Here is a 27,125-nt window from a genome sequence, read left to right as displayed (position 1 = left end):
CCCACCCACTGACCACTGCGCTTCGCTGGCCACGTGGGCTGCTGGTCCGGAGAGTCGGGGAGGCAGTGACACGGAGCTGAGTCTAGGAGTGTGACCCGTGTGTCCACAAAGCCACCGAACGAAAACACAGAAACCGTCTCTGGTTCAGCAGCATTCATTTTTATTTCCAGGCAAGTATCCAGTGACTAAATTACTGAGTTCCATCCATTTGTGGATTCTTTCAAGAGTCCGGTGAGACGAAGCAGGGGCTCCCGCACGGCAGCCACCAGTCGCGACCTCTGACGCCCTTCCCCTGCCCACTCAGGAGCCCGTCCAGAAGAGCAGCAAGTCGTGTCCCGGCACCAGATGGAGCGAGCGTCGCTCACAGCGGACTTGGGGGAGAACAGAACAAGCCCGACCTTCCCAATGGTCCTTGAATCAAAAAGCAGGACTTAAAAATCTTTCATTTTTACAAAGAAAACTACTCACAAAAATACAAGATTCAGAGTAAGCCCGAGAACAAATCAAGCTTTGCAGGAGCCATACTGGCGACAACACTGAAGCAGTGGGGAAGCCGGGACCCCGCAGCGAGGTGGTGAGGGTGCTCCCCGGCCTCGGCGGTGCCTTAGAGCAGGGGGCCGCGAGAAGGGGGCGCCAGGACGCTGACAGGCTCGTCAGGCTCCCCTCCCGGGAGCACAGGCCCACAAGGCTGACAAGGGACCTTTCTCTTGACCACCCCTCTGCACATCCCTGCGGCTGCGCTCACGCACTGCACTGTCACCCTGTGCCAGGCGGGCTCACGCTGAGCAGCCTGGGAGAAGACCGTCTCTCCGCGAGGAAAGGCCAAGGCTTTTTTCTCTCAGGGAGAACATGGGGCGGGCCAGGGGACATTAGAAAGTCTTCCTGCTTTTGTAACATGGCCAATGACAACAGAAGTCCCTGCATATCTAACCCACTTGTGTGAGAAGTGCAGGAGCCTAAGTGGAAGGGAGTGTGGCTACCAGTTCTCTTGAGGCCTTGACTCTGCGGTGTTTTCATTGAAAACACACCGCCTGGGGCTTCGGAGACTGGGTTCCTGGTGAACCGCCTCCTACTGGTCCTATGTGGTTTCCTACCCACCAACCAGCGGGAGAAGCCCAGGCCTGCACTCCGGAGGGCACGGGGAAGGATCAGGGGACCCTGCTCTTTTTCACATTTAAAGTCCTCGTCAATGGCGGATCACGGCTGCTGAGAGTCAGGGACCAGCTCTAAGAGCAGATCCACCCCAGGCCAGGCCTGCATCTTTGATGGCAATGACGGCTGAGACGCCGGCCACCACCCAGCCCTACCTCACTCCCCCCACCACAGCAGAAGGGGGATCCTGGCTGTGGCCACCTGCTGAGGCCACATGTGTGGGCCCCTGTGGGCATGTGGACCTGGGACCTCCTGAGGCCAAGTCTTGTGATGGCACCTCTGACATGGGTCTTGGAGAGAAGGATCCCCACTCACCCATCTGTCCACATTTCACTGCAAACAAAGGAATCCACAGGCAAATCCGGGCCCCCCGGGCCGGCCTGGGGTGCTCAGGGGCCGCCAGCATTGTGGGTCAGACCCTGTCTCGTGGCCTCATGTCAGCTGGGGCCTGGCCAGCATTCCCACTGTGGAAAGGTGGCTGTTCTGGGGGTGGGAGGGCTGTGGGTCTGGCCCTGGGCTGAGTGTCTGAGCACCAGACTAGAGAAGTGAGCCACCTGGCCCAGCCCAAACTTAACCTCTGGGGACCCAGGAAAGGCCAGCTCCTTTCCCTGTCAGGCCTAGCACCCCAAACCTCGGGGCGTGGTTGTTCCCAGGGGTCCTACACCAACAGGGCTGTGGGGGGCCTTGGGGCGTGGGCTGGCTGCCGGGACAGGCGTGTCTTCTGAGTTCACTGGCTAACCAGCCGGCCCCCCAAGGCCTTCGCCTCACTCTGAGGTGAGCCCTTCCCGACGTGCTGACTCTCCTGGCCGGTGGCCTAGGCCTAGAAGAAAGTAAACATGCGGGAAGTTACAGTTATGCTGTTTTTTTGTTTTTATCTTCTAGGCATTTATGCCCAAATAACAGAATTATTAGGTATGCTAGAGGTAGACAGCAGCAATTTTTGATTCTCAGGCAGACATTAAGAAAAAATCCACCAGAAAGATCTATCCCTGTGGGCTTCTGCCTGTTCCAGAGGCGACTAGACGGAGGCGGCTGGAGGACAGAGGCTGGTCCCCGGGGGGGCTCCCAGGCTGCCCGCCCCTCCCACGGCCAGCGGGGGGCAGAAGAAGCTCGCGGGGATCCAGGCCGGTGCTGGCTCCTGCCAGGAAAGGTGCCCCCACTGCTTCTCTACCACAGTGTCCACCTCGGGTCCCAGCTAACAGGGGAGGCCAGGAGGAACCTGGTGACAAGGGGCAGCGTGAACTGAGAAGATCCTGTTTTCATTGCTCAATCTATGAACTCACAGCCAAAAAAAATTTTTTTCTGGCAAGCTATTGAGTTTGCAATTCAACTTATATCTTAGACCTCTGAGATCAACCCCTGAATTTCAGGGGAGAGAGCAAATCATGAGACAGTTGCAAGTTGAGGAATGAGAGAACCACCTGGTCTCAGACCCCTGCCCCCTCCGCCCAGGGGTAGACAAAGGTCCCCTTCCTCTTTGACCACTTCTCTTATTTTTCCATCAAAGGGAAACAGGAAATGACGGAGACCAGAGTTATGATGGCATGACTCCTGCAGTGGGGAGGTGAGGAACAGTAAAACAATCCTGTTTGGCTCAAATTATGGGGTTAAGGTGGGAGATTACAGAAAGAAATAGGCTCATGTTTGAGCTCTGTCAAGTTCAAATTTACTTTCCACGCATCAAAAGGAAAGTGCGTGCTTCCTGCCTGACTGGCCTCACACTTACTCTTCTGGGAAAGGGAGGAGGAGGCAGGGGCCTGGCCTACACGCTGGGCATGTCCAGGGTGTCCCAAGTCAGTCCTTGCTGGCATCCAGAGCCACGCTCCGTGAGGCGAAGAGGTGGAATCGTTCTTGCTGCCAGCCCAGGGTCCACCACAGAGGACCAAGGACATGCAGTGATGAATCAAACTACCCCAGGGGGTGCCATGTGCTAAGGCGCCAGTGGGAACCCTGAGCCACATAAGGGAACCGCCAACAGCTGGCGGCTGGGCAAAGGCAAGCAGCTACGAGGCTTGTTAAAGGGCAAGTGAGGAGGGCAGCGCAAGTCAGTAACTCTGCTTCCTCGGAACATGATTGGCAGCGCCTTGCCCTGAGAGGGCCGGGGGCCAGGACCATGGGGATGCGGCGAGGTGTGCGGGTGAGAGAAAAACCATGTGCAAGCACTCTGTGAACAAGTCCTGGGCTGGCAGTGGCTGACTAGGGACTGCAGGCGAGGCTCTGGAGCCACTGGGGTCCTGGGGAGGGGTGGCAGGGGAGGAGCATGGGGCACAGCTGCCCTGGTGAGCTGGGACCCTGGTATGGGGGACAGATGGGACCCAAGACACTAGGGAACTGGGAGAGGGAAAGGGAGGAAATGCTGATCGGCAGTGAGGGTGGCAGCAGGTACACGGTGTGCAGACCCCACAAAGCCCAGGAAAAGGGGCCCCCGGACAAACAAGGACCACCGAGCAGGGGATCGAGGTGAGGGAGGCACCTGCTGCACCCTCCCACTTTGTAAAAGTCCACGAATTTACGCTGGGCTCAGACAGTGGCTGCAGGCCTGTGTAAACGCTGCACCTCTAGTTTTTCCCTTTAGAGGGCACTCTGACTCCACAGGATAGGCTCCTTCATCCCCCAAGCCCAGGGATGCAGCTTCCAAGGTGCTCCAGAGCAGGGCCTGCGCCCTGGGCTCCACACCAGTGTAAACACTCACAGTATTCTGGCCCGGGAGACCGCCTGCAAGGTGCCCGGCGGAGGTCAAGAAGAACAGATCACTCGGTATTTCCTTCTCGGAGTGCAAGCAACATCACAAAGAGGAGTGTGCAGTTCTCAAGGTTTCTGAGCCAGCCGCTTAGGTCAGAGCTGTTGCTGCTGAGGCCGGAGGCACCCTGATGATGCAAAGGGACAGGCGGCCAGCCCCTCGCCTGCTCTGCAGACACTGGGCCGTGGTGAAGGCGGCAGCTGCAAACGGCAGGAAGCGCACAGCAGTGCTCCCGAGCACACGGGTCACAGCAGGCCTTCTCCTCTCACAATGATGATGGCGGGTGCCTGTTGGCCCTGGCTGGAGGGGCGGAAGGAAACGGCTACCTGGACAGAGGTCCTTCCAATCTTGGGCGGAGGAGCAACCGAGAGCAGAGGACCAGGAGGCGATGCATCGCGTCTCAGCAGCAGCCGCCGGCTCCAAAGGCCCCGGAGTTCCGCAGCAAGAAGACAGCAGCCTCGGCCTCACCTCGCCTCATCGACCCCAGAGGCCAATGGCATGCGCCTCCGGGGCCCTGGCTGGGTGTCCGTCCTGGGAGCCGCTGGGAGGCCCTGCCTGTCCAGAAGCCACAGCACCTGCTCAGTCACAGCAGCTCCTGCTCGTCGTCCTCGGAGCCAGAGGGGCCCTGGCGCACCTCCTCGTACCACTTGTTGGTGAGGGTTTTCATCTGGATGCGCCCGTGGTGGAGGTCCTGGGGTAGGAGACACAACCAAGCCCTCGTCAGTGGGTGTGGGTGTGGGTGTGGGTGTGGGTCAGAGCCGAGGAAGGGATGGGGAGCTGCTCTGTTAACTTGTGGGGGAGATGGGAGGCAGGGTGCATGGCCACAGACGACTTCAAAGTGTAAACTAACTAAAACTCAAGCTGGGATTTTTCTTGGTGGGGTGGAGCTAACAGGAGGCATCACTCAGAAACAGGAGGAAGAGGCAGGATAGTGTGACGTTAACAAACGTGGCCTCTGGAATCAGACATAGTCAGGCTCTGCTCCTGGCTTTGCCATGTATTTGCCAAGGCTGTGTGACCTCAGGGGTGACTTCACCTCTCTGGGCCTCAGTCTCCAGCTGTCAAGTGAGATAACAGCTGCATCTACTGCATGGGTTCTTGGGAGAATGAAATGAAGCAATCATGAAAAATGTTTGTTGTCACGCCTGGCTCACAGAAAGAGCTCACATGCTGACAGCAATCCCCAAAGGAGAGAAAACGGGGCTCAGAAACAAGGGGAGGCAGCAGCCAGAAGAACGCCACCTCTACCCTGAAAGCCTGCATGGGGCAGGATGACAGTTTTAGCAAAGCAGGTCCAAGCTGGTCTCTGTGAGACTGTGTCACTCACTGTCACCCGGAGGCCAGCCGTGCCTGGAGGGATGGAAAGAGAGCCCTGAGCCTTGGACCACTGCCTGAGGCCCAGCATGTCTGAAATTCCTCACTCAGATTCGGTAGCTGATCAGTGCCCCGGGTCTATCATCCAGGAAAAGCAAACTGTGCTCACAAGTCTATTATTAAACTTGCACTAAAGATGGCAGAAAAGGACAAAGAGCAGGTGCTGACGCCACAGCACATGCAGCCCGCGCCCCTGCTGGAGAGAAAGCTGAGCAGACGCAGTGGCTTGGCTGCCCCTCCCCCAGCCGGAGCACGTGGGCCTTCCCTGCCCTGCCCTGTCCACCCCGCTCTGGGCCAGGCGAGACACCCCTGGCTGTGTGGTGCTGGCCAGGCCCCACCTCCTGCGTCAGCCGGCGCGTGAAGAAGGGGTTCAGGTACTTGGCGTCCAGCCACAGGAAGCCTTTCAGGTCCTGCCGCCTGACGTAGTGGGCCTCGTACTCCTCCTCGGTGAGCTCCGACAGGTGCTCCGACTCCACGGTGTTGCCCTGCAGGGGGAGGGGAGGCGGGCAGTGGGTGGGCAGCTGGCAGCTTCCTGGAAGCCCCCACACCACCCAGCCTACCTAGCTGCTGCCCACTGCCCTGGCCACTGGTGTCCCCAGTCCTAAGTGCGCCTTCAAATCAGTGCAGGGGGTCTGCAGGCAGCACAGGGCCTCCTGGGAGGGAAGCAGGAAGGTTTGTAAAAACATGGCAGATACCCAGGAATAGACCCGAATTGTGAATAAATGAGAAGTTCAGGGCTGGGCCGGGCCTGCGGCTGGGTGTTTGAACTCTTCAGGTGATTCCCCTGCGCACCAGGACCGGGACGTGCTGTTCCGGCTGGTGCCTCACGAGCGAACAGGACAGGAGGCCCCTTGGGCCGTCTGTGCCTGCGGCGGCCCTCACTATGGTTCGGTTCTGGGCAGTCAAGTCAGTGCAGGGGGGAGGGGGACCATCCAGGCCGGAACCAGAGAGGGATGAAGAGAACCAGCAGCCGACCAGCTGGGGTAGCTGGTCAGGAGGGTCAGTGGGTCTCAGGTTCATCAGATCGCCATCAGCCCCGCTCCAGGCCCCAGGCCCAGAACAGCCCTCCCCTCTGCAGGGACCACCAAACAGGAGTTGAATGCAGCCTTTGCGGCCTCGCCAGCGGAGTGGCTCTGAATCCAGAGTCACTTGGCCTCCGCCCGCCCGCGTGCGGTGTAGGTGGAGGAGGAGAGAGACTGAGCGGACGAAGGCATTTGGGTGCCATGGAGCAGTGGTTCTCACACGCTGGCCTGCATCAGAATCACCTGGAGGGCTTGTGATCCACAAAATACTGGCCCACAAGGCCCACCCGGAGTTCCTAATTCAGCACGTCTGGGGTGGGGCCCAAGAACTTGCATTTCTAACAAGTTCCCAGGGATGCTGCCGGTCCAGGGACCCCACCTTGTGGAGCGCTGATGGAGAGTGTGGTGGTGAAGGGTATGGGCTCTGGGATCTGTGCGCCCGCAGCAATGTGACTGGCCTCTCTGTGCCTCAGTACTCTCATGGGCAGGAGGCTTCTGGCAGCTTATCAGGGCGACCTGAGGGAGCCTGCACATGGAAAACGTTCTCCAAAGAACAGCTGTTCTTCTCTGAGCCAACATCCTGGCTCCCCAGAGCTCTGCCTGCCAAGTGTGGCTGCGGGACCGGCAGCTTGTAAGCAACGCAAATTCTTTCCGGCCCTGCCCACACCTGTAAGCCCCCGGAGCCGTCCTCTGATTCTGACACCCTCTTTTAAGGTTTGAGGGGCCAGCCCCGTGGCCGAGTGGTTAAGTTCCCATGCTCCGCTTTGGTGGCCCAGGGTTTCACCGGTTTGCATCCTGGGCGCGGACATGGCACCACTCATCAGGCCACGCTGAGGCGGCGTCCCACATGCCACAACTAGAAGGACCCACAACTAAAGTATACAACTATGTACCAGGGGGCTTTGAGGATAAAAAGGAAAAATAAAATCTTAAAAAAAGTAAGAGGTTTGAGACCTATGCTACAGCTTTCATGACAAACAGACAAGAAAGTTGGCAGGTGTGGGGAGAGGGGCTGCTGGGAGGGAGAGAAGCTCTGCTGAGCAGCCCAGCCAAGGCCCTGAAGGGCTCCTCCCAGCGCATGGCCCTGCCCGAGAGGCCGGCGCCACCTGGAGGCCACGCTCAGCAGCCCGGGACTGTGCCCTTCCGTCCCCTGGTTGAGGATTTCTGTGCCTCCCGTGACTGATTAAAGTTACCGGCGGCCTAGGATAAGGGAACTAGAAAAAGACGCATTTCTAGAAGTGTGTGTGGGGGGTGCAGGAGGGTGGGACAAGAGGCCATGGCAGCCTCTGCTCTGTCAGAGAGCCTGGCTCAGCACAGGGGCCTGAGGTGAACACAGGGCAAGGCAGGCACGACCACAGCTGCCTCAGAGGGGGCTGCTGGCAGGCGCAGCTGCCGGGGCAGGAGGGTGGCTTGGAGGAGGCACAGGTGGGCAGGGGTTTTGGGGCCTGAGGCTCACTGCAGCTGGGCCTGGGCGCCTCCAGCCCCAAATCATGCCTTCATCTGTCCTCTCTCATGGCCTCAAAGCCACCATCAGCAGCATCCTCTCCCCAGGCCCTAACCGGCGGCTTTCAGGACATGGTGGGGAATGATGGGATTCTGAAACCTTCCAGGCCCAGGCCCTGATGGGGTGGTGCGGCTACTGGCAGCAGAGAAGTGCTGCTGGGCGAGGCTGACACCGGTCCACACGCCCTCCACGGCTTCACCAGGCCACGAGGCTGGCAGACAACTGACCCCAAAGAGCTATGCTTTGGCACTCGAGTTCAACCTCTTTCTCAAGTTGTGCAACTGGCATGTGCATGTGTGCACGCATGTGTGCGCGCGCAGGTCCTAAGTATCCTCAAATCGAGTCTCATTTCCCCATTTCCCGGCAGTAGGTGGGAACGAACCCTCTGCTCCCACCCAGGGCCACCTGGCACTCACCATCTTCTCCGTCTTGCTGAGGTTGACATCCTTCTTGTTCTTGCGGCGCGCCTTGGCATCCTCGATGTCCATGAGGCGGATGAGGGGCATGGTGCTGCCACCCAGCAGCAGGATGGTGAAGAGCACGATGATGATTGTGGTGGTGCCAATGAGCTGCCGCTTCTCCATGGGCTCCAGGTCCAGGTGCAGGCTCAGGGCGTAGGGGATGGCTCCCCGCAGGCCTGGGGGACAGTGAAGAAAGTGAGAGTGGAGGTGGAGGGAGGAGGCAGTGGCACCGCAGGCCCGGTCCTCTGGGGATCTGGGCGAGGCCAGCAGCACGGGCAGTTGCCCATTGTAACAGAGCCCCTGGAGAGTGCAAACATCCTATGAGGCTCTGGGCTGTGAGAACAGCAGGCTGCAGAGAAGTGGGGCCCAGGCAGAAGCTCACCCCCGTTCCCACCTCACAGGATGGTTGAACACATCAAATGAGGTGCCCTGTGCAGGTACGGAGCACTGGGGGTGTGCGTGGGAGGACCTATCAAGCCCAATGCTCACATTTGAGAAATGTGACGGCTAGTGCAGACCAAGCCCTCCCTGTGTGTGCACGCAGCCCCTGGCTCTTCACAGGAAACCCGTGGAGCAGGTCCTATTAGTCTCCACAATATACAGAGGCGGAACCGAGACTGAGGGAAGGAAGCGTCCTCCAGGGCCCCACAGCAGCACACAGGCAACGGCGCAGAATGCGGGCTGTCCAGAGCCCCGTGGATCTGAAGATGCTGCCCCTGAGTAGCTCTGAGCAGCACTCACAGGCTGGGGGCTGCTCTGGGGGTGGCCAGAGGCTGCTGGGAACCGCATCACGGCCTCTTCCTTACTTCCTATCTTGGTCCCCTGTGAGGCTGCTGCTGGACAGAGCCGGGAAAAAGCACTTTCTCTCTAAGAAACTTCCTGGCTCGCCTAGTGCCATATAGAGGGGAACAGGCAGTCCTGCCCCGCCCTCGGGGGGGTTCTCAGAGTGATAGGGAGGAGAGACACCAAGAGGACTTGTGATATGGTGTGTGCCAGGAGAAGGAGGCGGGGCAGGGCGACAGGTCACAGGGGTGAGCGGAAGGGGGGATGACCAAGGAAGGAAAGGGCACAGAGGATGCCCAAGTCTTCAGTGGGCGGGCAGTCCTAGGAGGCTGTGCCATGCAATGGTCTGGGCCCGGTGTCTCGAGTCTGGACCTGGCTTCATCTCCTGGCCCCCTAATTTCCCCTGGCCTCCCTCAAATCAACCGCTCACCCTGTCAGGAGGGACTAGAAACAGGACCTGCCATTCAGTGACGCAAGGACGAAATGCCTGGGCCCAGAACAGCATGTGCACACGGCGAACACTAAGAGCCAGCCACACCTCTGTAACAGCGCACACTGCTGTGTTCTGCGGAGGGAGCAGGTCGGGCAGGAGGGCAAGTGCAGTCCGAGACAACGAGAGTGCGACACTTCCACAACATGCGAAGAGGATTCAGACATGGGAGTCTGGATCTTAGAGGAAAGGGGACAGCTTTGGGAAGGTGGGAACTAGGTGGAGTCGAGGCCACAGGACAGCTGGGCTTGTGACAACACAACAGCAGAAGCGGGTCTGGGGTCAAGTCCCGAGGAAGCCAGGACTTGAAGGGTCAGCAGAGGAGGAGGGAGAGCCGGACAGGAGCCGAGAAGACCCTGATGGGAAAGGAGGGGAACCAGGAGCATGCCTCAGAGGCCCAGGGAAGAGGGGGAGAGGGTCTCCAGTGAGAAGGCAGGTGGGCAGGAGGAAGGAGCCCAGCTGAGCAGATGGGCGGAACAAGGGCTGGCCATTGCCCACCAGCTCTGGCTGCAGGAGGTGGCTGGTGACCTGAGCAAGGTCCAGTCCAGCCTGTGGACAGGAGGTGAAGACGTAGAGAAAATGGGTGAGGACAACCCACTTCAAAGAGGTCTGGCCATGAGGAGAGGAGAGGGGGAAGCAGCTGGAGGGGATGCGGGGTAGGGATTTTGGCTGAAGTTTTGGTTTTTTGCTGGGAAAGAGGAGAATCTTCGACTGTTTAAATGATGAGGGGAGGAGCCAGTAGAGACAGAGGCTGCTGATCCAGGAAGGAGAGGCAGGAATCCACGGAGGGAGGGTGCAGGAGGGGATGGACGGGGGAGGGCGAGGGACGGCCTGGGAGAGAGCACCCGGACCACAGCCTTCACAGTTGAAAACGCCCGGCCCGCTTCCCCATGGAGGTCTCTCGTCACGCCCCCCTCCCAAACAGCTCACATAACTTTAAAGATTTTAATTTTTTCTTTTTCTCCCCACAGCCCCCCAGTACATAGTTGTGTATTTTTAGTTGTGGGTCCTTCTAGTTGTGGCATGTAGGACGCCACCTCAGCATGGCTTGATGAGCGATGCCACGTCCGCACCCAGGATTAGAACCAGCGAAACCCTGGGCCGCTGAAGCAGAGCGTGCGAACTTAACCACTTGGCCAAGGGGCCGGCCCCTCACATGACTTTATAAAATACCTGATACATTTCTTAGATTTTCAAGACTTTGGATCAACTACTTGACAAAAATTTTCTTCCTCATTGGCAAAAAAGATTGAGAAAAAAGGTTACTCTCACTATATGAACATACATATGTATGTATCTCACACATATACGAATATACTTTAAACAAAGCCTTTGAAAGAGAAAAGAAATCTGAGAAATGTACAGGCATGCTACCGGACAGGAAACAGCTTATAAAGCATGTTGCTCTACCCTGACCCACACAGAAGTATTTTAATTGTAATATTTAAATAAGAAAGCACAAAGAACTGGATGTATTGCTCAAAAATAAATTTAAAGATGCCTAAAGACCCAGTTCTTTAGGAGCCAAAGATTTATAAAATTACTTCCATCCTTTAAAAAGTAGAGGAATGTGATTGAACATCAAATGAAATGTTCAAATAAACTATCAGAACTTAGTGTGACTGAATGAAAAAAATATCCAATTCGAGCCTGTAGTACACAAAAGTGTAAACTTTAATCTTTCTGATTTTGAGCCCTTATGACTTCAGCCTAGAAAGCAGACAGGTGAGAGGTGCCCCTGTGCACCTTGCCCTGGGCGAGGAAAGACCGGGGGTAGGGGTGCAGATCAAAAGCAAGCCCTCTGGCCTGCCGCCTGTGCTCCCCCAGCGGCAGAGCGGTCATGGAGCCCCCGTTCCACAGGCGTGTGGGTACTGTCTGTGTGGGGCCTGGAGTACAGCGGGCGCCTGTTAAATGGGAGCTTGCATGATTTCCAGCTCGTGAGGCACACTGCTCAGAGGGCTCCAGCAGAGAGCCACATGTCTGCGTGGCGTGTGCCTTTATAAGCAGTAGCTTCCCTCCGCTGTCCATCCAAGGCTGGACTTACCACTAAACCACATGATGAACATCATCTTCGGTGTGATTTTATGATCACGGAAGAAATTCAGGAGGTAGGAAAGAGGGAAAATGTTCACCGCTCTGCCAAACAGTACAAGCACCTGTTAATAGCAACAGACTAAGTTTTAAAGATTTTATTTTTCCTTTTTCTCCTCAAAGCCCCCTGGTACATAGTTGCATATTTTTGGTTGTGGCTCCTTCTAGTTGTGGCATGTGAGATGCAGTCTCAGCATGGCCTGATGAGTGGTGCCACGTCCGCAGCCAGGATTCGAACCGTCGAAACCCTGGGCTCCTGCAGCGGAGCACGCGAATTTAACCACTCGGCCACGGGGCCGGCCCCAACACACTAAGTTTTAGACAGAAACCTCTGGCTTTTCAAGTTGAAGCTTGTCAAAGCTAACCTAGACCTTGAAACACACCCATCGTAAGTGCAGTGTTCCCCTCGGTCATAAAAGACGTGAATAACACAATGCCAGTCAGAGGCCCAGCGGGTGTGCTGCCATGGTGGCCAGTTTCTGCGTGTCTGGGAGGACAAAGCCGTGTATGTTATGGTTCTGCAGTCCGAAACAGGACTAGCAAGTATCAACGACGGCTTTAGTAATGACAGGAGAACCAAACCGAATGCCAAGAGGCTGTGCAGAAGTACCCAGAGACTAATTTAAGGGCACTAACTGCTCTGATGGTGCGCCACCGTGCGACAGGCCTGCACTAATCATTCTCACTGGGCCCGCTCTAGAGGGACAGACAAGGCGTTCCTGCCTCTCCGGGGGGGGCCCACTGCTCAGGGAAAGGAGGGAAGACGGGGCAGGGCCTCCCGTGCTCATAAATGCTGCTCTCTGAGCAAAAGGAATGTGTAGGTAGGTTCTAAAAGGCGGTGCTTGCCATGGCTTTTGGTTCTTAACCATCTCCAAAGGCACTGCGGTCTTAACAAAACACTGCTTTATGTAAAGTTCAAATCTCATCTAAGTGGATACGTAGAATGACTTAGTAATTTACTTTCATTCTTTTCATCTTGCTTCTCACCATAACCAACTTGAAAGGATTAATAGACACACATGCATTCTGTAGGCTCCGAGTTTCTTCCTTTAACAAGCACGAAATGAGTGGGCTTTGGACTGTGTGCCTTGGATGGTTAAGTTAACAAGGACGGCTCCCAATCACCAACATTTATATGCCAGACAATGCGTGAGGCACTTTATATGCATTACCTTGTTCAATTCAGGTCCCTGCCACAGTCTTATGGAGATATTACTGTCTCTACTTTAGAGACCGGGGAATGGACACAAAGAGGGGCCACATAACTGGTGCAAGCTGACCCAGGCAGGGAGTGGCGGGGCCAAGCCCCCACAGCCCAAACCCTTGACCACTGAGTGACTCGAAGGTAACCCACCTGCAGAGCGCTGGCCGCCTCCAGGAGCACCGGGCTAGCCTGACTAGCTGCTCAGGGGAAACTGAGTTACCACCCCAGGGCATCTTCTCACTTCCCTTTTCCTCCCAACCCACAGCTGAGATGGTCGCCTCCCTGTCTTACCCCCTGAAATCCAATCCTCCCTTCCTGCACTTGTATTTCAGGTTTGACCAAACGTGGCCCCCGTCAGCCAGTGACCACACTACAGACTACTACACTTTCTGAAAAGACTCACTGCTGTTCTCTTGTCCTAAAACCTAAGTCTGGAGGATAGATAACAGTGACAAAAGCAACGTGCTCTTGCTCACTGAGAGGTAGAAGCACCTAGACTGCAAGGAGAAACATCTTTTCCCTTAGGCTTCCTTATCTTCTCTCTCAGTTTCCCCATATGCCAAACAGGTGGGCCTCACTGGTTTGTACATGGTGGGTGACTGTGCTAAAAAAAAAAAGAAGGCTGCCTCTCAACAGCTGTGTTTTATTAAGTGAAGTAGGTAATAAAAGTTAACTGAACATGAATTACGATAATTCAACAACAATAAGGTGTGCTTCTTAAGTGCCTTAAATTAATAGAGGATCTAAAAAGACAACAAAGATCAAATTAGGGCTCAGAGTATGAATCAGCAGGAGGGCCTACAGGAGAGGAGCTCACGCTGAGGGAATAGAGACACAAGGAGGAACACACACAAGGGATCGTGGGACACTAGGCTAAATGCCCAAAGTTAGAAGCCATTCATTTCACTTTGGTCAGATGCCTGAGGGAGCTGAACCCTTCTTTTAAATGTTTATTCCACCCCACCCCCCAGATTCCCCAAAAGGATTTGATTCTACAGCAAACGACTAAATTTCTATTTTCCTTTTTAAAAGGTGTATTTTCATTTATCCCCTACTGCCATCCCCAGTCCAATTATAACAGTTTTCCAAACGTTGATGGTGAAAGTCACCTGGGATGACGCCTCTGGAGGAACCTCCAGGGTGGGAAAGGGCCTGGTATCTTTACTTTAATCAAGTGTCCAAGGTCACGCTTAAAAATGGACACATTTGAAGAAAATCACAGTAAGAAGTAAGTATATGTATTATAAATTATCCAAAAGAAAAAGAAAAAGAAAGAAATCATCCCCAGTTCTACAACCACTGTGAACACTTGGCTGTATTTTCTTTTTTCTACGCATAAAGCTTTGACATGATTGTGATCAATTACACACTCAATTCTGAAATCTGCTTTTACCACCTAACACAAAACACATAGACGTGTGCATTGTGAAAAAGACCGTAACATTCAAGGCCATTGAAAACTTTAAAAGAAGCCAAAATCCTTTTCCAGGGATATTCATTCACTTAATTCCATCCCTTTTTCCTTTATTGTATGTTTGTGATCTTTTGACAAAAGAAACTTTAAACAGAAGAGTGTCTATGTAGCTGTTGACTTTCAACAGTTAACAGTTACATAAATGAATCCACAACACATGGTTATTGATCCACAAATAAGTAATTAAATAAAAAACAAGGAAAGTACTTACTATGCACCAGATGACAAAGGAAATTTCAAACTTGTGAGGGAAACTAAAAATGGACAGGCCAAGAAATGCAAACACACATGTTTCTGAAACAAACCAAAGAATGGATTATTCAGCCCCAACTATTTTCTTCTAATATAGTGCTAAATTGTTAAGCAAGCAAACATTCAGAAGTCAGTCAGAATCCAATATACATTTTGCTTATTTTCTGGAAAATCCTGCAACCAATACCTTGGTGAAACTTGTACTTCGACTCTCTCATTCTTTTCTTTAATTTTTTTTATTGCAGTAACACTGGATTATAACATTATGTAAGTTTCAGGTGTACATCGTAATATATTTCGAATTCTGCGTAGATTACATCATTTTCACTCTCTCCTTTTCTATCACACAGCAACACGTGCTTGCTGTTCAGAATCTCCCAATTTAATGAGTCAACAGTCAAATACTCATGCACATAAATGCTCTCCCACCCGGGAAGATGATAAATATATGAATCTGTCCATTTGCTGAAGACTGTGATTAGCAAGGATCCCAACTGTGGCAACGTGGCAAAAATTCAGAGCAAATGGCTGCAGACCCACATCACTGGTGTGAAGGGGCCCTTTGTTAACTTCCTCACCAGAGCGGACAAAGCCAAATGATTGACTTCACATATTTAATGCCGCCACAAGGTTTGGAAGATGGCTTACACCCTGCAGGACTGGCAGGAAGAGAGACATTTCCAGCTCTTGGCTCCGCTCCACAAGTCAGAGTCTGACGTTTACTCTCGCTGCACAAGCAGTCGCTTGTGTATCCTGAGAAACAGCACCTTATAAATTTCCAGCGCTAGGCCCCGTGCTTACCCTGTGGCGTCCCCAGCCCAGCTAGTAACCAGGGAGACAAAGACTGCAGTTTGAAATAGTTGAACATCATAAGACAGCGAGGCTGTTCTCAAGTATTTCAGCAATGTTTTTCCTTCAAACATGTATCGTTTTAAAACCCGTCCACGAGCTGGACAGGACAGTCACCCTTCTCCTCCTTCAATTTTTTTCTTACCTAGTAAATATTTTTGTGATCTTTCCAAATGGGCTCATTTAGAACATATTCAGATCTATGTTATGCTTTTCCCTGGCAGAAAAATTCTATTACATGGACATGTCATGGTTAATGTGGATGGATATTTAGAGTGTTTCTATTTCTGCTATCACAAGCTACGACAAACAATTCAGCCTGTACACAGGCTACACTCTGATGTTGGAATTGCTGGGTCAGAGAGCATATGCCTTTTAAACTCAGACTGATGCTGGAATGACTCTCCAAAAAGACAGCATCGATGGACACCCATCAACAGGGCCCGTCTCCATACAGCCGTGCCAGAAGTGGGCATTAGCAAACTTAAGATTTGCCAGTCTGATGGGTACAAAACAGAATTTGACAGACGTTTTGCTTTACACTCCTTTAACTGTGAGAGTGAGGGTCAGAGCCTTTAGCTATGACTTTCTGAGAGGGGAGCTGTGGAAAAAATACCCACTGGACCAGGCAGAGACAGACCTGGCTTCCATACTCACTTCTCAGCCATGAGACTGTGGGCAAGTCATTTGACCTCTTGGCACCTGAGCCTCCTCATCTGCGGAATGAAGTCTGCATGACCTGCCCCTGCCTCCTAGCACGTGAGAGTGGGGAACTAGTGCTTCAAAAGGAGACAAGCCCCACTGACAAGCCATGAGAGATGCCGATGATGACAGCTAGGGCACTGCCACCTGGCCAGCGTAAAGGGACAGTATGAGAGTGGTTCCTTCACTCCCAGGTATAAAATGGGGGGAGGCAGGTGGGGGAGCAAGAGTTCAAACTGAAACTGCTTAAAAGAAGCAGTCACCATGGTGGACCCCAGCCCCACAATGACACCTCCAATGCAGAATCTCCCCAAGTGCTGTCCTTCAAGATGCCCTTGTTCTGCGGGCAGGCGTGAGAGATGCTGTGGCCACACCCCTCTTAGAAACTCAGGACGCACGTGAGCTGAAGGCTGTAATTCACAGGCTTGTAAAACCATTTACCCCAGGATTTTCCAAACTCTTTTTTGACTCTGGAGTCTTTTTTTCATCTAACTCTCATCAATATCAGTTCCAACGAATACATTTTTGGAAATCTCACTTTAATACATAAAAAAATGCATGAGTCTCCAAAATGTTCATAATTAGTAGTTCTCTTACTTTTGGTCTTAAAATTGTAGGCATCAAATGTTCCATTTGTTAGGTTTACTTGATGGAATTTGAAAGCCAAAGTAACAAACAAAGTCTAAGGGAGCGCAGTTTCGGCTCTGAGGAACTCTGCCGCCTCTTCTGCCAGAAAATCTCAACTGATGCCCACAGCAGGGCGAGGGAGAAGCATTTGCTCTGGGTGGGCCTGCGAGGAACTGCACGGAGGGGAACTCACCACACAAGAAGGCCACGGTCCGCAGGGTCTGCTGCATGAGGATCTGGGTGACCGGGGACAGGTTATGGTGTGTGTAGTGAGACATCACGATGCCCGAGAACAGGATGGCCATGATGCCTAGAGAGACAAAGGGGCAAAGGGCACAGACATGAACAGAGCAGAAAGCACCTGCTATGTGATACACAAACAGTTATCCTGCACTTCCTCCAAGTCCCTGGAGCATTAGGTGCTCTAGAGTATAAGACCCTGGAGTATTAGGTGTTTAAAGAAAAAGGAAAAGAAAAAGGAGAGGAAAATAATACCTGAGGCCTCCCAGAGGCTGCAGAGAAATGCTCAGGGCCCCTTCTCTCTGGCAGCTTCATTACTGGCTGGGTGACCTTGGGCCAAGTTTCTCCCCCTCTTTAAGCCTCAGTTTTCTCATCCGTACAGTGGGACTAAAAGTACCCACTCATGGAACTGTCAGGAGGGTAATGAAGATAAGCCACGTAAAGTCCCCATCCCAGGGCCAGGACGAAACAGGCGTGATCTGTCACCGCCATCCACGGATATAAGGGGGGCAGGCAAACCACTCGTGGGGAAAGGAAACATAAGAATGTGGGTGTGGAGAACAGGTGGATTTTGACTTACTCTTTTACACTTTTCCTCGATTTTGAATTTTCCCATAATCACCATAAATTACCCTTACAAAAAGAGACATGTGTTATTTAAAAAGTCACGTATCTCTTCTTTAAGGTTCTCCATGAAAGAGTCTACAACTTCTGTTGTTTACTCAGGATTCAAGTCTCAACTTTCGTCCCCTGCCCTGCATCATTCCCGAAGCCCTCTGCATGGGCTTCCTCTCAGTGTCTCCCTGCCTGGACAGCAGAAAAGGGGTCTCTATTTCACATGAGGAAGCTGAGATTTTTACAGAGTCATGAAATACGCTGCCAAGATAAATGAATCGCAAGTCAAACTTCATAAGCAAACATTTAACTTGCTTCGGCCATTGTGTAGAAACAGGGATCACTGGCTAAGGTTCCATTTATAAAAGGATGAAAATCGTAGAATTGTATCGGAAACATTTCACCTGGTAAGCTTGCTCTATAAACAATATCCTACAAAATACAGGCAAACCCTACTACTTGTGGTGCCCAATAGGCATCTGCTGAGAGACAGCAACAGCGCAACATTTTCTCTCTTAGGAAAGAGCAAACGGCTGTGCTCTTTCATTTTCCCCACGAAGGCGGCTAGACGGAAATTCCAGCAATGCTGCCCCAGCCACACCTGACAAGACTGGAGCAGGGAAAGGAGGGGTCAGGAAACTCCTCCACTGGCTACTTTACAGTGCTGAGAAGACTTGAGCTCGAGAGTTGCTCCGAACCACTGCTCTGCTAGGAAAAACACACACGAGACAAACCGCCGGGGTTCCCTCCATTCACTGGCTTTGCTCAGGCTGTTCCTGCACCGACCACTCAGAGAGCCTGCCCTTCCTGACCCTGCACCGAAACGCAGGGCGCTGAGGCCGAAAAGGCCACACGAGGTGAAACCGAAGGGGAGAGGCTAGTCCCCGGGGCTGGAGCTCAACCTCGGCCATTGAGGCTGGGGCGGAGGGCAGGGACCCAGGCCAGTGTTCAGAGAACAGATCGAAAGGCTCTCCCCTTTACTTGCAGTCCAGCGCTAGGGTTCTGGCTTCTGGGCGTTCAAAGGCTTTGTTCATCAGTCTGCTTTGAGGAGGGTTATCAATTCACTGGCACAGCTGAGACTTTGCAGTTCTAACCTTGAAGTGAAAGTCAACCCCTGAGGAGCTTGATCCCTGTTTAAGCTGTGACACGAACGCCTTCCACCCACAGAGAGATGCTGTCACAGCCCACGGTCTGACATCAAATAACCGCTGCGGAGAGCCAAACGCTCTGGGAAGTCACATCTGAGAGTGGAATGGGGAAGTCCCCTGGGACTGAACATCAGGAGAGCCCACGGCCAGAGCCCCAGGGGGCTCGCCTTTCCCCGGGCCGTGCGCCTCAGGCTCTTCAACAAGGGGACAGGCCCAGCGCAGAAGGGGCTTGGCTGCCAGTTGAGTCTGGCGCACTAGGCCAGTGGTTGGAAACTCAAGCTCCTCGGGGGCCAGACAATAAAAATAAAAATAAGTGGGTGAGCGTCACATGGGCAAAGAAGGCACAAGACCATCTACAGAGGGCTGACGGCAGCTCCGGACGGGGGCCTAGCGCTGACCAGGCTTCCTTCTGATTTTTTGAGAGACGCCAGAAATCTGTGTCTTACGAGAAATCTCCCAACTAAACGACAGCAACTAATTCAAATGTTTAAAAATTTTGTGTATAAATAAACCCCATCTGGGGGCAAAATTTGGACCATATGAAAATGGGCCCTTGGACCATATGAAAATGGGCCCTCTGGCCAATGCACGAGGGAACAGCTAGCCACCACTTTTACCCTGGGTTCGTCTGGAGTCAGGGCATCTCTCAAGTTCTGGGGGCTAAAAGAAAGAGTCAGTGATAGCAGCGGGTGCAAAAGCCCAAGGGACAGCTCAAGTGTCTGCCCTATGTACCCTCTCTAAGCAACAGAGACTTCACCACCACCCAGACCACCTCATCCTCTGCAGCTGCCACTGGCACAGGCTGAGACAACACTAACAGGGTAACATCCTAGAGATAGAAGGCATGGGTATTTAAAAACATGCCCTGCAAGGAAGAATTCCTGAGACATTTCCTTCTTTCAGAAGGCAAATCATGGGGCCGACCCTGTAGCGTAGTGGTTGGGTTCATGTGCTCTGCTTCAGTGGCCCAGGGTTCGAGGGTTTGGATCCTGGGCACAAACCTATGCACCACTCATCAAGCCATGCTGTGGCGGCATCCCACGTAAAATAGAGGAAGATTGGCACAGATGTTAGCTCAGGGTCAATCTTCCTGAGCAAAAAAACAAGGCAAATCATTTAAGGAAGTAGGTAATAGCGCAGCAAACTTAGCCTCTTGGAAGGAAGAAAGAAAAGAGGGGAGGGAGGAGGGAGGAGATCCATTCCTAGTCTCAGTTAAATCCATTGTTTTAAATGTAATAAAGGAATAGAGTAAAGGGATCCAAGTCCAAAAGGCAGAAGCTCAAAGGGTAACAAGGTATACTTTCCACTGTATTGTATCTTACTGTAGGTAAAATATGATATACTTCTTGAAGACTGAGTCAAACCACAGCCAGTTTTCTTTGTTAATTACCCAATAATCAACATATTTGGCTATAAAACATCCAGACTCAGAGGTATTGAGTCAAACAAGAGAACCTCCATCACACCGCCTGCCCGGAGGTAACCACTATTAACAGTTCAATGTGCAGATCACCAATTCTTTTACTAGGCCATTATAAAGTTTACCTATCTTTAAAAGTAACAAACAGGATCATATTACAGATAGGGCATGCATTACCAGCACGGTGATTTTTTTAAAAGGCCTCTGACACTTGCCTTTGCATGTATAACAGAACTCCAACTCCATCCCAGGCCCACAGAGCCCTGCGGGCCGGGTCTTGCCCTCTGTCCCAGCCACACTGGTCTTCCTGCTCTTCCCGGGGAGTTCCAAACTCCCCCAGGCCTACCCCTGACTTTCAGCACCTGCTGCTCTCGCTGTGGAACACCCCTCCCCCAGACCCCCTCAGGGCTGGCTCCTTTTCAGCTCACAGGTCTCAGCTCCAGCGCCACCCCTTCAGGGAGCCCTTCCCAAGCCCATCTCACGACGCTTCTGCCGCTGGGCCACCCTCTAGCCCATCACTCTGATTTCTTCCTTCATATCATTTCTCATTACCTGAAAGGACTGTACATGTCTGCTTACTTGCTCCTTGTCTTTCTGCCGCAGGCAGGCAGGACCTGATCTCGTCTTGTTTACTACTGTAGCCTATCCTAAGGATGGTTCTCACACAGGGTAGGCATTTAATAAATATTCACTGAGTGGAGGAATGAAGGGTTTTTCAACTTTCATTCTTGAAATTGAACAATGTATCTTGGAGTTCTCTCCATGGCAGTACAAACAGGTCAAATTTGTTTTCTAGTGGCTGCATAGTATTTCAGGTGAGAATGGACCAAACATATGAGATCTTTCCTGTTACTGACGAACGTTAGTCACGTCCAGTTTTTCTCTCACAGGCAGTGCTGCAAAGGAATTCCCTGGATGGAAGCCTGTGCGCAGGAGTGCTGGATGATACATTCCATCTTTGGCCAACATTTTCCCAAGATTTTACAGAAAGTACTGTGTTCTGATCAATTTTGCAAACTCCTCCTTCAAAGCTAAAATGCCATCCTCTGACTCACCTCGACAGTGGTGCTCTGCCCCACTCCCCCTCCCTCAGCCCAGAGTTGGCTCAACTGGCAAGGATGGGGTCTATTGTCTTTGAGTCTTTATCTTCAGAGCCAGAGGGCAAAGTGACCCTCAAAACTGGCTTGAATGAACGAGAGAAAAAGTTAACACTGATAGAATTACAACAAAGATTCTGAGAATAGCTAATGCTTACCTAGTAATAATTAGGGAGACTATTTAATTTGCTGTTGAAACCAGGACACTTTTGGGAGTGAAAGGGGGTGTTATTAATTTGTCATGTTGGGACAAAAGGGGAAAACTGGGGGTATCAGGGCCAACCAGGACATGTGGCCACCTTAGCACTAACATACATTGATGCCCGTCAGGGCTCTTCCTTGCACCGGTTCCCTTTAATCCTCACCACAGCCACACACTTTTATTATGTCTAGTTCACGACGAGGAAGTGGATGCTCAGTGTGGTTAAGTCTGTTGTCTGAGGTTACACAGCTGCTGAGAGGTGGAGCTGGAATTCAAACCCAGGTCTGTCCAGTTCTTAACAGCCGTTCTAAACGCGTGATTTAGGTAAATGATTCGTAAGGAGAGAATGTCCTGCTCAGTGGTCCTGGTAACCACTCATTCAGTCCTTTGTGACGGTCAGGAAGAGCAGAGCACAGAAAGGATGGAGATGACGGCACGAACAGCACCTTTCCCGTGTGTCCTCTTACAGGGGGATTTGGAGGGTCCTCACAACACACCAGTACTATCCTACCCTTCTCTGAAAACCCTGTGTGACAAATATCCCAAAGGCAGAGCGTGGGCAGAGCCGAGCCCATCACCAGAGGCGGGGGATGTCCTAGGGCTGCATACGCTCTCTTTGGCCCAGTAACATGTGCAGCAGAGGTCCCTAAGGAAACGAAACTCCTAGAAACAGAAAACAGTGCGTCTCTGAAGAAAAGACAAGAAAAACACTCCCTTGTTTTAATCACAAATTCCAAAATGATGGAAGGCCAGAGCCAAATGACTCACAGGTAATGTTTATATAAGTGCCCAAATTCAGGAAAGATAAGAGAGGAAACCTGATGGCAGATAATGGGATGACATTATCCAAGAGAATTGGTTTAGGATTAAAAACAAACAAAACCCTGAGGTTTACAAAGAGTTCTCCAGTGAAAATGGCCAGAGTCCTCTCTGCTTCCTCCGGGCAAGATCTGCTCACAGAGTACCCTCCTTTGATTCCGGATAGTGATCTGTGGGGAGAATTCTGTTCAATGGAATCATTAAAACCCACCGGGGACTTCCACTCTGCCCATGAAGAAATAACAGCCTCACAAACTGCTGTCCTGCCACAAACAACTAGAAATCTGATAACAGATACGAGACAAAACTGTTTCCTGACGTTGGGCACCAGGCAGGGGAGGACTGTGACTCTTGGCAGAAGGGAAACAAACAAGATGGCCACTCCTGCCTCAGGCCCTGGCCCAGCTTACTGCCTGGACGTAGTTTCCACGCTGAGGCTCAGGGAGGGGAACCCCAAACTGAGCCCAGCAGTCTCAGTCTTGGTGAGAAGAGCAGAAGATGAGAGATGGGCGAGGCCAAAGCAGCTAGAGCACCTGGGAGGAGGAGCCGCACAGAAGGACCTCTGGAGAGCTGCAGCAGAGTCCCCTTGAAGCTTGGGCCAACACTGATCTGTACTTGAGTGGGGTGAGATTCCAAGAGGCTGGGGAAAGAAGCTAAAAAGGAGAAGGCTGGGGGCTGGCCCCGTGGCCGAGTGGTTAAGTTCACGCGCTCTGCTGCAGGCGGCCCAGTGTTTCATTGGTTCGAATCCTGGGTGTGGACATGGCACCGCTCATCAAACCACGCTGAGGCAGCGTCCCACATGCCACAACTAGAAGGACCCATAACGAAGAATATACAACTATGTACCGGGGGGCTTTGGGGATAAAAAGGAAAAAAATAAAATCTTTAAAAAAAAAAAAAACAAAATGTTTAAAAGCCAGTGATGCCGAGGAAATTAAAAAAAAAAAAAAAGGAGAAGGCTGAACAATTCCCAAGGTGGACACAGGGCTGGGAATAGTTTGTGTTCCCATCAGCCAGAGTGGAAGGGCCTCATACCAGATGAGACATGAGGCGGGGTCCTCAGAAGGGTGCTGCCTCGGTGCTGAGTGCTGCTCTGGACCTGCCCTGACAAAGTTTAAAGCAGATCTCAAAGGATTAAACTGATTCCAAGGAATTTAGATACATGCCAGAAGAAAGTCCAGAACCCTATGAAGGAATACAATAAAATTTAGTATTCAACAACACAATGCAGTTCACAATGACTGGCATCCAATCAAAAATTAATAGGCAAGCAAAGAGCAGGAAAATAGGACTTATGAAAGGAAGAAAAATTAATTGACAGAAGCAGACCTAGGACTGACAGATGATGGAATTAGCAAACAAAGACATTAAAATAGCTACTACAAATATGTTCCATATGCTCAAGAATGCAGAGATAATCATGAACATGAAGAGGAGGAGAAATGGAAGACATAAAAATGACCCAGGGGCCGGCCCCGTGGCCGAGTGGTTAAGTTCTCGTGCTCTGCTTCAGTGGCCCCGGGTTTCGCTGGTTCGGATCCTGGGCGCGGACATGGCACCGCTCCTCAGGCCATGCTGAGGCGGCATCCCACATGCCATAACTAGAAGGACCCACAACTAAAAATATACAACTATGTACCAGGGGGCTTTGGGGAGAAAAAGGAAAAATAAAATCTTAAAAAAAAAAAAAAGACCCAAAGGGAACTTCTGTAGATGAATAATACAATATCTGAAATGAAAAATACACTGGTCGGGATTAACAGGAGATTGAGCATGGCAAAAGAAAAGGCATAGGGAAAAAAGATTAAAAAAAGGGCAAAGCTATTATAACTGGAGTCCCAACAAGAAAGGACAGGGGAGGACAGAAAAATGTATTTCAAGAAATGGGTAAAAATGTCTGCAGGAAAGCTATAAACTTACATCAACCATAAACCCAAGAAGCTCAACGCCCCCCAAGCAGAATCCAAAGAGAACCAGACCACGCCACATCAAAATCCAATTGCCACACACCTATCAAAACGGCCAAACTTCTTAAAATTAAAATAGGTGTTGGTGAAGATGCGAAGTCGCTGGAACTCTCTCACACATTCTGGTGGGAATGTGCACGATCCAATCACTTTGCAAAACACTTGGCAGTTTCTAATACAGTAAAGCACACAACTTCCTATATGACCCAGCAACCTTACTCCCAGGTGTTTATCCAGGATAAATGAAAACATATGTAAATATTCACAGCCAAAATCTGGAAAAGCCCAAACATCCTTCAAACGGTGAATGGATAAACGTGGCTGAGTAAGAACGTATAAACTACTGATACAGCAAAAACGTGCCATCTCTCAAGAACGTTATGATAACTGAAAGAAATGAAACACAAAAGACTACCTACTACATGAGTTCATTCATACGACATTTATATTCTGGAAAAGGCAAAACTATAGTGAAAGAATGCCAGGGCCCAGGGATGGGCTGAGCGACTGCCGGCCCTGGGCAGTCTCCCCGCCTTTGAGTGAAGGCCTTCTTTCTTTGGGAAAGAGGGAACACTGGAAGAGAGATTTTGATCTCTGCTACGGGATGCTGGGTACAGAGCAAATGTGACTGTGACAATACTGAGGCCCTGGACCCAGCCAGGTCGAAATCCCAGCGCATCCCTAGAGAGCTGGTAAATCTCCTTTATTACTTAAGTTCTTCTAAGTTGTGACTTACTCTTGTGATTGAAAGTGACCTAACTCACACAACCTCTTTCACCAGGCAGGACAACGTGCCCTCGACCCCAGCATTTCACTGCTCTCCGTCACTTACCCGAGAGTGAGATTCCTTCCGCGAGCCCATACGGAAGATAAGCAAAAATGATCATCATGCCAAACTCCAAGGAGGGCGTTTTCCTCAAGTCAATATGCTTCAGCACGTAAATCACAGTTGTCAAGGAAAAAGAACCAAGGGACAGCTGAGGGGGCATCTAGAGAAGTCACAAACTGCCGCCTTCCAAACATACTAGACAACGGACACAAAAGGTTCTGAACATCCCAAGGTAACGGGGAACATTTGTCATTACGGATTTTTTTGCAGGGAGACTCTTGTTTCAAGAAACAGAATCTGACAAATCACTAAGAAATGTAAATCCCTGAGACAAATGGTAGGGGAAAATTAAAATCAACCTAAGTCGACATTTGAAAATGCTGACTTGGACGGCTGAGAGCTGGGGCACAGCTGGGCTGCAGACAGATGGGGACAGCGCACACACCAGGCCCTTCCAGGGCCACGTCACTCCTCCGAGGACATGAGATGAGATCACTAACGGGGTTTCCAGAACTCTGAGGTTCAATGTCCCACTGAAGGACCTTCTTTCCTATTCCTGGAGATGTCTAAACTGATGCTCCTGTGAAAGGAGAGTCTTCTATGTATTCAAATATTGTTCACATGCCTATGCTGGAGCTCACAGCACCCATTTACTCAGCTACATTACAATAAATGGTTTTTCCCCCTTTTTTTAAAGAAAAAGATAAATATAGAGGAAAATACTGAAGAGGAAAGAGTCTTCTTTTCCATTCTGTTTATTGGTACAATATGAGAAGCTGTCAGCCGACTCAGTAGAGCCTTCAGACTTCTGGACAAAGGAGCTGATGGGAAAATTCAACAGGATGGTAGAAAAACGTGCGTGTCACAGGGAAAGAGGCTTTCCAGTCATCTGGGAGATAGACTGCTCGTGGAGGAGGCCAGGTGGCCATCGCCCTGCGATGCAGGCTTAGGCACACAAATGGTCTGGTGCCTGTTCCTATTTTAAACAGGAGGTATTTTCTATAGCAATAAAGGTGTCATTGGCCTGAACATGTCTGTTTCCTTCTCTGGCTGGAAAGGCTTATGGGTTGTTAAGTAACAAAATCAGCGCAAATAACTTCGACGGAGCTCACTTTGAAAGTCTCTTTTCTGATCCTTCCAGATAAACACATTGCAGGGGGGTAGAGATTTTCTCAATTTGACATTTTCAAAGGAAATTAACTTCCAATTTTCTGAAAATGAAAAGTGAGACAGAGGAAAATGAAATTCATCTGAATGTGGTTATCATACTCTGGGAACTGAGAAGCCTTCAAAATCACATCTGATATCCAAGAGTTGTACATGTTTTTTAAGCTTTGAAAAGTGACATCCTAAATTTCATATGCTAAATTAAAAAATCCTTGAGTTTAAATTAAAGTGCTCCTCAAACCAAAACTAAGCATAAAAATCCTTCTTCAAACACCACCTTAGACTAAAATTGGCCTCTTATTAAGGAACTGGAGAAAATGGCTAGAGATGGATGTAATTAAGAGTAATCTTCTCAGCCACGCGTGTTCATCATATTAAAAGGATATTAATGCAGAGATTAAGCCAGTGAGGGTGCCGAGTGCTGCTGAGCCAAAGAACATTTTGAGGAAGTAGCCAAGGGCTTGTAAAAATGTTTGCCACCCACTGACATCTGACACATTTTTTCTTGTTAAACCTTCAGCTGTGCTAGGAAATAAAAGAAAAACGGAAAGAAGTTAAAATGTTATAGACAAAGTTATTAGAAACTAAGTTGGAACTTAAAAACTTATTTCTTGTTTATTCCCTCATTCACCCATCCATCGTTCAATCAGTTAGTCAAACATTTATTTGTTCACCTACTTTGCTCCAGGCACCATGTTAGTTTCTGGGGGTTCAAAGTCCCGCCCTCGCGGAGCTCTACAGTCTAATGAGGGAGAAAAACAAGATGGGAGCTAATGGCCATCGCAGCTAAGGGCGAAGGGCTGCAGAAACACAGGGTGGGCATCTAACAGACTGCTGGGGGTCAAGGAAGGTTCATGATAACAAGTGGGCTGGGTTCAGATTTAGGATAAAGAAGA

At 51.0% G+C, this 27,125-nt stretch overlaps 1 protein-coding gene across 3 annotated transcripts in view; it reads right to left on the bottom strand.

The window, feature by feature from the left end:
* Positions 1-170: 170 nt before the first annotated feature.
* SLC9A8 (solute carrier family 9 member A8) overlaps positions 171-27,125 on the bottom strand; it is a 68,951-nt gene continuing 41,996 nt past the window's right edge. The window contains exons 9-17 of one of the 3 annotated variants that reach the window (XR_006891102.1): positions 26,616-26,754; positions 25,066-25,171; positions 16,919-17,035; positions 14,507-14,589; positions 11,571-11,682; positions 8,209-8,429; positions 5,605-5,751; positions 3,845-4,583; positions 171-1,972 (exon numbers count right to left, since the gene is read on the bottom strand). Coding sequence is in view for 1 of the 3 variants with exons in the window: in XM_046678965.1 (XP_046534921.1) it covers positions 4,476-4,583; positions 5,605-5,751; positions 8,209-8,429; positions 11,571-11,682; positions 14,507-14,589; positions 16,919-17,035; positions 25,066-25,171; positions 26,616-26,754 (1,033 nt within the window). In the remaining 2 variants the exon portion in view is untranslated. Of the gene's footprint in view, positions 4,584-5,604; positions 5,752-8,208; positions 8,430-11,570; positions 11,683-14,506; positions 14,590-16,918; positions 17,036-25,065; positions 25,172-26,615; positions 26,755-27,125 lie in introns of all 3 variants that reach the window. The other 2 variants (XR_006891103.1, XM_046678965.1) reach the window with 2 other exon arrangements.

This window comes from Equus quagga, chromosome 12 (assembly GCF_021613505.1).
Source record: "Equus quagga isolate Etosha38 chromosome 12, UCLA_HA_Equagga_1.0, whole genome shotgun sequence".
Taxonomy (NCBI): Eukaryota; Metazoa; Chordata; class Mammalia; order Perissodactyla; family Equidae; genus Equus; species Equus quagga.
Note: the sequence above shows the minus strand (reverse complement) of the source record. Positions and strands in the feature narration are given on the sequence as shown.